The 13,062-nt window shown below is 43.2% G+C and overlaps 1 protein-coding gene across 1 annotated transcript in view; it reads right to left on the bottom strand.

The window, feature by feature from the left end:
• Positions 1-9,521, bottom strand: part of col11a1a (collagen, type XI, alpha 1a) — a gene marked incomplete at both ends in the record, with an annotated part of 83,856 nt that extends 74,335 nt beyond the window's left edge. The window contains 3 exons of the mRNA XM_080543930.1: positions 2,446-2,659; positions 3,565-3,729; positions 9,407-9,521. Coding sequence (XP_080400056.1) covers positions 2,446-2,659; positions 3,565-3,729; positions 9,407-9,521 — 494 coding nt within the window. The remainder of the gene's footprint in view (positions 1-2,445; positions 2,660-3,564; positions 3,730-9,406) is intronic.
• Positions 9,522-13,062: the final 3,541 nt, after the last annotated feature.

The raw sequence follows: 13,062 nt of genomic DNA, 5'->3' as shown, positions 1-13,062 counted from the left end.
GAACCATCTACAGATGAACCATCTACACCTGACCCATCTACACCTGAACCATCTACACCTGACCCATCCACACCTGAACCATCTACACCTGAACCATCCACACCTGAACCATCTACACCTGAACCATCCACACCTGACCCATCTACACCTGGACCATCTACACCTGGACCATCTACACCTGACCCAACTACACCTGGACCATCTACACCTGAACCATCTACACCTGACCCAACTACACCTGAACCACCTACACCTGAACCATCTACACCTGAACCATCTACACCTGAACCATCTACACCTGGACCATCTACACCTGGACCATCTACACCTGAACCATCTACACCTGAACCATCTACACCTGGACCATCTACACCTGAACCATCTACACCTGGACCATCTACACCTGACCCATCTACACCTGGACCATCCACACCTGAACCATCTACACCTGAACCATCTACAGATGACCCAACTACACCTGGACCATCTACACCTGAACCATCTACACCTGAACCATCTACACCTGAACCATCTACACCTGAACTATCTACACCTGGACCATCTACACCTGGACCATCTACACCTGAACCATCTACAGATGAACCATCTACACCTGAACCATCTACACCTGGACCATCTACACCTGAACCATCTACAGATGACCCATCTACACCTGAACCATCTACACCTGAACCATCTACACCTGAACCATCTACACCTGAACCATCTACAGATGAACCATCTACACCTGAACCATCTACACCTGAACCATCTACAGATGGACCATCTACACCTGAACCATCTACACCTGGACCATCTACACCTGGACCATCCACACCTGACCCATCTACACCTGGACCATCTACACCTGAACCATCCAGTGGTGTGCCGTCAGGGCCAGCAAGGCCTTCTCTGCTGGCCTAAACATCATCAGAATATACATTTTATTTTAATATATATTTTCCACAAATATGTATTAATGATTCCCCATAGTCTATTCTCTTCATTTCATAGCTTTCCTCTTGGTTGCGCTGCTTCCAGTCTCCGATTGAGATTTGGAGGGCTGGCCTTTATGTTAGAGCTTTTATCCAATCAAAATGTGTTGCTAGGGGGCTCAAAAATCTGCCCGCCTTCACATTAAACGGTGCTGCGGATTCGACCTGTAACTTAACATTGGAACGAGAAAACCTGTGGCGTACCTAGTAAACCTACGTAGATGCGAGCAAAAGCAACAACGGCGCCTGCTGTAAGGCTCAATGATGTCAGCACCCAGCACGTCTTTTGATTGGATACGCACTATTGCTACGCACTATTGATACGCACTATTGATATTCACTATTGAGATGCGGAACTATGCCGGTAGATGTGAAACTTTTGAAAGGGCGCAGGGAAACGGAGCCTCACAACGAAAGCTTTCGTTGACTGATCGATAATACTGATCGATTGTGTCCTGTTTTTGGGTAAACAATAACTTTCATTTAGGGGACACAATGAAAGCGCCAAGTCCACAAACAGAGGAAACTACGTTGAGCTTCTTTCTTTTCTGGCTGAAAACAACCCAGATTTACATTACCACCTGTCCACAAACAAAGTGTTTACTGGGACGTCAGGCAAAATACAAAACGACCTGATTTTTGCTATTGCTGAAGTGATGGAAGAAGAGATCAAAATGGAGATTAAAAAGGCACCCTTTGTCGCTATTATGGTGGACGAGACGACAGACGTGGGTAATGTAGCGATCTTAAAGATGTTAGTTTAACACTCTTCATTGTAAATGCGGATTTATTGATTAAAAATGCTTCGGAAATATTAATATAACTCTGTTGTACTTGTCTGACTATGTTAAGGTGATGCAACGCCCGGTTATACTGTGTTTCTGTCTAGTTTCTAGAGCCATGGCGTCATAACGATGGTATTAAGAGGTAGAATAATTCAGGTAGGAATGTGTCGGACATCACTGAAGGCCTAGGTGTGAAATGCACCGCCCGCCACTGGAACCATCTACACCTGAACCATCTACACCTGAACCATCTACACCTGAACCATCTACAGATGAACCATCTACACCTGAACCATCTACAGATGAACCATCTACACCTGAACCATCTACACCTGAACCATCCACACCTGAACCATCTACACCTGGACCATCTACACCTGAACCATCTACACCTGAACCATCTACAGATGAACCATCTACACCTGAACCATCTACACCTGAACCATCTACAGATGACCCATCTACACCTAATGTCACCACAGCTGAACCATCTACATCTGATACAGTAGAGGCAAAGAAAGACTGGATTATGCATTGGGTGAGGTTCTGGAGGTTTTGGTGGTTCTGGAGGTTCTGGAGGTTCTGGCCAAAGTTTGAATGAGGAGACATAAACAGACAAGACCGGCCCCCTCCTCCTCCCTGCATCATCAGGGTATCTCACTTACTTCCCATCGGCCAGGTTGAGGGAGCGGAACAGGGGGTAGTCCTCTGGGGCGGGCCTGCCACTCTGGTCCTCATACAAGAAGACGGGGGAGCGTCCGACCTCCACGCCCAGCTGCTGCACGCCCTGCTCGCTGTACACCGACAGCAGGAAGGACTGCAGCCCCGCCTTGGGCCTCACAGTGGTCAGGATGGAGAAGTCCTCAGGGAACACACCCCCTACGGATGCACAGAGAGGCTGAGGTTAGTTAAGGTTGGGTTAGGTCAGGTCAATGTTTAACACACCCCCTACGGATGCACAGAGAGGTTTAGCTTAGTTAAGGTTGGGTTAGGTTAGGTCAATGTTTGACTAGTTCATTTATTGCCATTGCCATTAGTCTTTGTAGTATATCGTTTGCAGGCTTTTTTTTCATTGCCAATTTGAAAGGCAACCACACATCCAATTGAGTATTGACACTTTGTCTTAGTTTATAACCACCCAACAATTATTAATTAGATTTGAAACGATATATACCAAAGATGACTAGAAGCAATGAAGTATTCTACAAAACTTTAAGAGGGAATAAAGTTACTCACACTATACAGATAAACATGCATTTCACCCCAACTAAAATAAAACAGCATCAAACTAGCTCTCATAAACATCAAACTGGCTCTCATACACATCAAACTGGCTCTCATAAACAGCTACAACACAACTGATCCACAGTCATTACTGTATTATTTGTACATGACTGCAATTTATGTCATCTGATTTGTTGTCAGCAGCATCAGAACCTTACCTGTGTACAACTTTAATTGAAATCGTCAATACTTTTCTCACAAGCCAAAAAAGTCATATAAATGTCATTATTGATCTATAAATGTACTAAAGGAGTACTATTTACTATCATCTCCCTCACTGTCAGCTTTAGACTGACAAAAACAACGTTCACTGTAGTTGGAGCTATTCCTCTTAGCCTAACTTGTTTGGCAGAACAAAAACACTCAGGGGAAATGAGACACGGACACACACTCAGGGACGGCATCTCCTGTCAAAAGCCTTGGCAGCGGTAACAAAGGTGTGAACCCTGGTTCCACACTGCCAGGATGGAGAACAGAGGGAGAACAGGGGGTCATCTTACCTGGGAAGAGCTGCTTGGTGGGGGCACTGATCTGGGCCTGCTTTCCAACTCTATAGGCAGTGTCTGGCTTCGATGCTCTCCTATGTGTGCAGAATCCTGATGTTGTCCTAACTCCTTCGGGGGAATTGTGAAATTCTAATACTTTTAGCACGTCCACTGGCTCAGCTGTGGAAGAAAGAGCAGATAGAACATGTTTTGTCATCTGATTAGGGCAAATGCACATGAATATCGGTGGCACAGGAGGGTCAGAAATATTCATAAGCCACAATCAGCCTTAAATACCCTAAATTCTTGTTGAGGGAGACTTGGAAAAGAGCACATTTGTATTCACCCTCAGTTAGATTGTTGATGTCTGTGCACTAAAAAATGCCCAAACTGAGAGCAAATATATCATGTAAAAAAAAAATTGGTAACATTTTTTTTAGGAAAACATAGCATTTGATCACAAAGTTTACACATCACATGATATCGATACCAAACATACCAATCCAAATGAATAATATTCAAGATGGCAAGCATAGCTTACTCTTACAATAATATGGAAAACCGCAGTGAAAAGAGAATATTCTCTTGCCAATATTATCCCAGTATTAATGTGATTGCTGTCTCCCCATTCTATATCCCCAAGAAACCAAGATCCCATTGAGAGGCATCTGTCTGAGTTACAGGCATATAAAACACTGTGAGTCTGCAGTCCCACCATGAGCCAGGAAACATCTCCATCAAAGCTGAATGAGCTGCATAATAAACAATGCACTCATGGCCAGCCAATCGTATAACACGTCGGATAGGTTTACTTTGATAAGGGGCACTTTGGGTTTCCCATTCTCTTAAATCTGATGCACTTAACATAAAGGTCCCGGTTTTTAATACTACATCCGACAGAGACCCATGGGAAAGTATGATAATCTTACTCTTTATCAAAACCTTCTCAATGTCAACATCAGCGCTATGATAGGGGTGGGAGGTAGAGTACAATCTCCCTCCCAGCTCAAACACTAGCACAAGGTAAAACGCTGTCCACAAAGAGGGGACTATATCTGTATAGTGTTTCTATGTCAAATCAAAATCTACTCAGAGAAATTGAATCTGTGGAATATACAAGTATTTAGGGGGCTGTAATCAACTGTAATCTGTTTTTGTATGGTACAAAAGCATAAGCTAGCCTTCTCTGACTGGTCTAAAACCACTGTTTAGTTTGGCACACGTGGGTCAGATCATACAGAAGTTTCTTTAGCTTCTTTATACAAGGGGATCTTATAAAAATGTCTGATTTGCCTCTCAACACACTTTGGCAGACATTCCAGCTCCACTAGGGATAAGCAGACTATAAGAACCCGTTATATTCTGGTCAGTGGAGCATGTAGGGAACAATTCCTTGCTTCAACATGAATCTATTTCCATTGCATAAAAGATGTTTTCAGTGTATACAGACCCAACGCCAGCAGCGCTGTGTCCAGAGGGTATGTTTTTATTAATTTTCACGGCCAAAACCAAAAGGCATGACATACTCTTTTATGTATTTAATTTGTTTATGTAGTCGGAAGACGCTGTCTCCGGATTTATTTAATTGGGGCAACATTTCCGAAATAATTAACCTCATCAACTGCTGAAAATGTTTTCGGTTTGTGTGAGTATTCATGGGAGTCCATTTCTTATGAATGTGTGTGACTTATATCAGTGAGAGATACAGTATGCACACCCTTCTTTCGGACTTTCGGACATTCCTCCTGTAGGCCCGCCTGAGTCTTTCTTACCTATAATCAATTCATTAGTGGTCTATTACTGGGCCTAAGTAGACATATGGTAGGCCAACAGGTATGGAACACATGTGTTTTTTTATCGAACCAGGAAGGCTGGTGCTCTTCAACATACTTCACCAAGAGAAATGTCTTTGCATATCTAGCGTTAAACAGTACCATCTCCATAACCTATATGCTTAATGCAGTTGCCCATAGTGTCTACAGAGCACCAGCAGTCGCCACATTCCGCCGGGTGAAAACACATTCATGACCCCCTTAAATCTCTCAAAAGCAAAGGTCTATCCCATCTATTATTCTGTCTCCCGAAGGATGGCGCTTTGTGTTGACAGCCCTACTTAGTCATTGAACGGAGTCATCCCTTCACTCCCCCTCCATCACATAGGCTTTATCCGAATCACTTATTCCTCAAGTTGGCGAGAGAGAAAAAGACAGACTTCTCGACTGAAAAAAGAATTGCAAAAATAGAACGGAAATCTAAATAAATTGAAAGGAGATCCTACAGATGTATCAGTGCCCAGCGAGAGGGGACAGAATCGACCGACCACTTGACCTTTTTTGCATATTGTGAAAGGTACCAAGCGACTGGCTCTCTCAGACTGAACTGAAGAGCTCTTTGTGAGTGACTTCAGAGCAGCTCTCAGTTCAGATCCAGGCCTCATATGTTCCAGATGTGGCGATTTGGCCAGGGGGCGACCCCCTCTCACCGAGGTGCCAGAAAAACGTCAATACCGCCGAATCCATTAAAACACCCAAATGAGTGTGTGCAGTCTTTAACACTGCACATGATGAGCTGGTGTGAATTTGCGCCTGGCCACTGCGCAAATAAGGCCACATATCTCTCAGACCCTAGGTGGCATGGGAGGGAGAGGGGCCCTCTATAGTCTAGAGGGGTAGAAGGAGCCAACCCAGCTGGGCTCAACCCCATATCACACAGGGGCCTCCTCTATGAAAATGGGTTTGGGGGGGGGAGAGGAATCATTAGCATAAAACAAAGATGCTACTTTGATGTAATACCTGTCATGTTAACAGGTGGAGATTAATGCAAATGTATAATCAACAGGAGGTTATACACACATGGTACACATGACGGCCAAAAAAGCTAGTCCTCTTCAGGACATGCCTGACCTGAGGATATAAGGCACATATATTCTGCTCTTACTTTGTAATTATCAACTCTAAACTATTTACAGGGAGATACATTGGTTGGTAAAACAGGAAGACCTTTTCACCTGCTGCTCCCTGATTGTGAAATAATGTACAGTATTCCCCCATAATGCATCTCTCTCCCTCTACCCTATACTCTCTACCCTCTCTGACTTCCAAGACCCAAGTTCAAACAAGACAACGTTTTTGCTGGTGTCATACTGAGGAAACTTCATTGCGAACTACCAATTATTTTTATTTTCTTTGGCAGTCTTCTCGTTAACTCCACTGCAAGACCACATCAGAGCGAAAAATATGAACTAGCTTTCAAAAGCAAGAAAGTTCAATGTCTGACTGAAAAATTACAAGACACACACCAGTGAAAACATGACTGTAATCATGTTCAATCAAAAGCATCAAACTCGAAAAAATGGGAGAAACCATTGAAGTGAAGACCAGAAAATACAGGCCCTCATGGTCAATCAGATCACTGTGACAGCCTGGACTTCAACAGAGCTTTAGTTAACAGTCCGTTTTAGACCAGGTTGTCCATGTTTCCCTAGCACAGAGAGACGGTTCTGAAATGCTAGCTTTGTCTGCAGGAATGCACATCTGAGGAGCCCCAGCCCCAGGGGCTGAGAAAACGTGTCTGTACACTACTAGCTCAGGAGGGCACCTTGTAGAAACAGCTTAATGTTCCATAAACACCAGCAGAGAAACTTGACAAGCAGGCAAAATATACATAGCCTACAGGATGTTATTGTTGAAAAATGACTGAAAATGAATGAAATTGTTAGGTGTCCCTTATCAGATAATGAGGTCTATCGGCCATGGTCTGACCAACTGATAAGGCCATAATCCGTTAGAAAATACCGAAAGGGGGCAATGACTAGGTTAATATGTTTAGAATTCCAACAGTTTTCAAACGATAATAAAAGTAGATTGAGATGAAAGATCTCAATCTTTAAGATTAAGTAGATTAAAGTAATCCGAATGGATATGACATTATCTGTCAAATAAAACGAATAATTGAAATGTTCGATACGCATACACCTAATTGAATAGATTGTCCAAAATGAAGTTAATATCTAAATTAACCAAAGCAATATATTATGTCTTTAAGTATAGTATAAGGAGTCCTATGATCCTGAACTTAGTGACTCACACACCCCATTATGGGAGGAGGCCAGGCCGATATACTGGCCCCCTCTTTGAAGACACTAAAATAATAGGGAAGTGCAAAGAGGACCATCATCAAATAACTGCACAGTACTTAGAGTGGAAACATTCCCACCGTGGAGCCAGTCCCGAGACAACGAAGGCCTTGTCTAACAAACATGCAAGTGCAAAATTCTGGGGAAAAGTTGGACACACAGGGGTTCCTTGCACAAGCCCTCCATTTGGGCTTCGGTGCGGACTAGGGCAGTGTGGAGAAAGGGTGCTCCTGCTTTTGGCAAGTGATGTGCTTGACCACTCATATCTATCACAGCTGTCTACGGTCCCCTGCTGTGCGCCCATCCTCCAACTTACACCGCCCACAGGGAGAATGTGTATCGATGAGGGGAAATAGGTAGTAGCCCTAAGTTAGAATCAGTGGAGCCCCTAGACTTTTGGGGGCCCTAAGCAAACAACATTATGGAGGCCCCTGGTAAGGGTCTTAGAATAATGTCTAAAAACGATCACATGCCGATGTGGTTCGATCTAAACACGTGTTTTAACTACATACAGTTCTGCAACACCCCGACTACTGCGCGCAAAACTGTGCATCACGGATCAATTAATCAATATATGCATGCATGCGCGTCATGCCAGACGCTCCATTCATATTCCATTTTTGATCGATTTTACAGGTTAACATAAAAAAAAACATACATGAGCACACGAAACGGGACATTAACCACCTATATCGTGTTCGACACAGAGACAGGGTTGCCTTTTGCGCAACATACTCTAATACTCCCCTAACCCTATATTTCATGGTCCAATCAATATATTTCAACAAAAACAACAGTGCCCACCAACAAATGACTAATATAGTACCTCTACTCTGTGATGCGGGTCAGGTAGAGAGCTTTGTCTAGAAATGTACTTTTTTGCCTCGAGTCATGATTAAAGTTGACTGACACCTCTCCTTTTGGCTGCAGAATTCTTGAGCAAACCGAGAGGCTGCAATCTCAGACCTTGCGGAATTCCACCGTGCTAACCGTGTCCACATACACCTAACGGACCATATCAAACAAAGATATTGGCTTTTCTTTATAAGATATTATTATAATTAATTTTTTTCACCATACATCTTCAAAACTGTCTGTAAATGAGGTCTTATACCAATTATTTTCCTCCACAAACACCACAAACTCCACAAACGCGACGTTCGAGAAAAGTTGTGTATTTGCGCACCAAACGAAAATACAGTAAAGTGTGCTTAATTAAGGTAACGGATTCAACCTCCCAGTTGGAAATGCTCTTCAACTCTATATAATGTAAAGAATATCAGTTATATTCTAGTGCTTTGAAGACACCGACGTTGTAGGCTATAACTTCTTGAAACACTATCTGTTTAGGAATTGCATGGAAAAAGTGCATAACAATATGTTTGGGTCCATCTTTGAATGTACCCTTTCATTTATAAATGTGGTTCACTTTACTACTGTGAGGAGGGGCACTTAGGTACAACTGTACCTCACCTTTCTTATTTGGTGGCCGAATCTTAGGGACAGTCTCTTCCTATCAAAACTGCGTTAATAATCGAAATAATCGAAAATACTGTCTACTTTTTTTTTCGGTGCCAATATAAGCCCAATATGTCCTGATAAGCCTATCAACCCCCAGATCTCCATCATGTAGTCGACCAAGTCACCAAGGGTCCCGGTCCCTGGCTGAACGGTCCCCTGCAACTTCACACAAACTTTTCTTAGGGTCCTAACAATTCTTACCTGCTCTGACATGTGTAGCCTGCAGAACCAGGGTTAAAGTGATGAATGCGGTTACAGTGGAATCCATAAGCCACCTTTTCGTTTTCCACCTTGTGGACCACCTTTGCATCTCCATGGTGGTCGGCGCCCCACAAAAGTGAACAAAACTTGGGCGAAATCAAGTGATTTTAAATGACGTCCCTTCCACAATCCCCAAATAGTGATGGATACTGTACTACACAGCCATATGTTGCCTCTTCGCTCAGCCACTCCAGGCCCCTACGGTCTTCCTTTCCAGTGCCCAGCCTTCAGACTGAAGGGAGTTGGGCTTTAATCAAAGCGCACAGAGAGAAGCGCACTCGATACCCCTAGGAGCCACACGGACGGGAGGGCTGGGCGAGCTCCGCAAACCAGACCCCACGATTACAGGGAAATGACAAGGGCAAAAAGAGCCCGATTAGCAAATCACGGGGCTCGAAATTCTCTTAGGATCCACCCATCAGTTTGGCAAAAGCTCCTCTTCCCTAAGCGCGTCCCACGTAAAAAAAAAAAAAAAAACTATTTTCTGGAAACGTCCTGCATGGGAATGAACGGAATGACATCTGAGTGAGAGACGGAATTAGGTATGTGGGCTATTCCCACTGTTTGACAATGTCCCATACTTAAGCTGCTTCTGAATTTGGGTCACTTCGTTGAATGCAGTGTTGTTTGTGTTTATGCATTGGTTATGATTATATGATTATGATTCCTAGCACCAGGGGAGCCCCCCCTCCCAAATTTCGTTGTTTGGTACCTGTACTATATCAATGACAATAAAGACCATTCATTCATTCACCATTCATTCATTCATTCATTCATTCATTCATTCATATATTTATTATAGCATAGTGAACTGTCATTTATGTTCAGCTTCTTCTCAGATAGTTGAGACGAAGTAGTAGATAGTAGGCAGAAGTAGATGTATTAGTGTTCTCTCTATGTAAACCATGGCTATTTATAATAATATATTTTTGTTATGTATCTCATAATCAGAAATGTATTTCAGATTCATCAGTTGCAACTAAAAGTTAAAGCTAATGTCCTTTACTGAGGAAAACAATACATTTCCTTAAATACATTGATACAACATATCATGCATGAGCAGTCCATTTCACTGATTTATTTACATTCATGTTGTCAATGTACAGCCATGTCAGATGTACGGTGCACTTTACAACGCCTCCCTCCTCTTACATCGTTCCAGCAGTCCTGCTGGGATGGTGAACTAACTTACTGTTGTAAAAGAGGATTAGCAGCCATGGAGAGCTTCCTCTCACCTGATACATACCCCACTGGGACATGACCTCACATCTGACCCAGTAGGCTGGGCGTTCACATGACATCACTGGAAAAGCACTAACAGGTTACAACACAACAACCCCCCCCCCCCCCAGATCCCACCTCCTCTCTACCCAAACTCAGAGACACTGTCATATTTCAACTGAGCTGGCTTCAGATACAGAGTCTGTCTTAGGAGGAGAAAGTCAAATGGCCAAAGACTTAAGTCTTTTCTGGAGAGTCATTTGTGTTCTCCTGGCTCACCTCAATGCTGCATGGCCTCTGACCACAGCCTGTCTGTCCACCTACTTGGGCCCAATTCCATTTCACCCCCTACCACTTCGCCCTACCCCTCTGTTTTGTGCGTTCACGTGTAGGGGTAGGGAGTGCCGATTGTTGTTGGGATGTAAGGGGTAGGGCGAAGTGGTTGGGCTACTGATTTTTTTCCGAGGCACACTCCAGTGTTATGCGAAATCTCCCAAAATGCCTTGCAAATCATCGGCAGGATAGTGGCAAATGCACAAGCAACAAAAGCACAAATGTAATTATTTTCTTTGTTAATAAAGATGTAAAAATTATGATAACCATTATATTATCTTAGTTTCATGTATTATAGACCGTTTCTTTATAACAAACATAAGAACAAAATCGCTAGTATGCTGATGTATTTAGCTAGCTAGCTAACGTTACAGCATTGTTTTAAGACTGATTTGTGCATGACAGTCCAGCAATTTGACATATCCCCATGTTGCGGCTGTGGCTCAACTGGTAGAGCCGGCTTCTATTGATCGCAAAGTCGGCAGCTTGCAGTGGTTAAAATCCCCGGCGGGCCAAGTGTCAAGATGACCCTGAGCAAGGCACTGAACCCCTAATTGCTCCGGGGTCGCATTCAATGCCTGTGACCCATTGCCCAGATGCCCCTTCTAGAGCATACAGTGGGGTGCAAAAATGTGGGCACCCCTAATTAAAATGCCGTTTACAATTAATATCTAAGTGGAAAAGAAGCAAACCTAACCTCTAAATGGTACAAAGTTAAACATGACACATTTCATCACACTTTAAAGATTCATTTACATTTTTTACTTTTTACAGTTTTTCAGTTTTACTTTTTGTGCAAAAGTTTGGGAACCCTGTCAGCTAATACTTTGTAACTCCTCCTCAAGCAACTATAACAGCTTGCAAACGCTTCCTGTAGCCAGCTAAGAGTCTTTCAATTCTTGTTTGGGGAATTTTTCCCTATTCTTCCTGGCAGAACACCTCTAGCTCAGAAATATTATTTGGCCTTCTTGCATGCACGGCATGTTTGAGATCTATCTACAGATTTTCAATCATATTCAAGTCTGGGGACTGTGATGGCCATTCCAAAATCTTCATCCGTCTTTCCTGGAGGTACTTCATGGTTGATTTTGAGGTATGCTTCAGGTCATTGTCTTGCTGGAATACCCAACTCTCTTCAACTTCAATTTCTGGACTGACCTTCCAACATTAGCCTCTAGAATGTCTTGATATTTGGTGGAATCCATTCTTCCTTCCACCCGCACAATATTGTCTGTGACTGTGCCCCTAACTGCTACACAACCCCAAAGCATAATGGATCCACCTCCATGCTTAACAGTTGGCAAGGTGTTCTTCTCTACAAATGCTTCACCCTTTTTTCTCCAAACATACCTTCTTTGGTTATAGCCAAAAAGTTCAATTTTGGTTTCATCAGTCCAAAGCACATTGTTCCAATAGGCTTCAGGTTTCTCAAGGTTTTCTTTTGCATACTTCAGATGCTTAATTTTTTGTTGAGGTCGTAGGAAAGGCTTCTTTCTGGCAACTCTGCTATGTAGGTCTTTGTTGTTGTTATTTTTTTCTGAGTGGGGCAGTCCCACTCATATTTTAAATGTTATTGATAGATACAGTGAAGATTTAGACAGGAACGATGGGTGAGAGAGAGAGGAGGGATGACATGCAGGATATGTTCCTGGCCGGAATTGAACCAGGGACCCTGCGGTTACATGGTCAGCGCTTAAACCGCTACGCCACCTAAGCGCCCCTATGTCTTTGTTGTTTAAGGTACTCTGTATTGTTGTCCTGTGAACAACTAGACCGGTGTCTGCTACTAATTTTTGCAGCTCTTCTGCAGTGATGTGTGGGTTCTTCTAAGCATTTCTCACCAGATCTCTCGCCAGATTTCTCATCATTCTATCTGAACATTTTCTTGGTCTTCCATTTATCTTCCATTTTCTGATGGTGTTTCTGACAGCGAGAGTTTTTTGTAGCGTTCTCCTTGATGGTGGAAGTGAACTATCTTGATTCGGACATCCTTAGACAATTGTTCAGAGGACCCCATGGTTTTTAACACCAGACACAACAGC

The sequence above is a fragment of the Nansenia antarctica genome (assembly GCF_963989245.1).
Source record: "Nansenia antarctica genome assembly, chromosome: 13".
In the NCBI taxonomy this organism is placed as follows: Eukaryota; Metazoa; Chordata; class Actinopteri; order Argentiniformes; family Microstomatidae; genus Nansenia; species Nansenia antarctica.
Note: the sequence above shows the minus strand (reverse complement) of the source record. Positions and strands in the feature narration are given on the sequence as shown.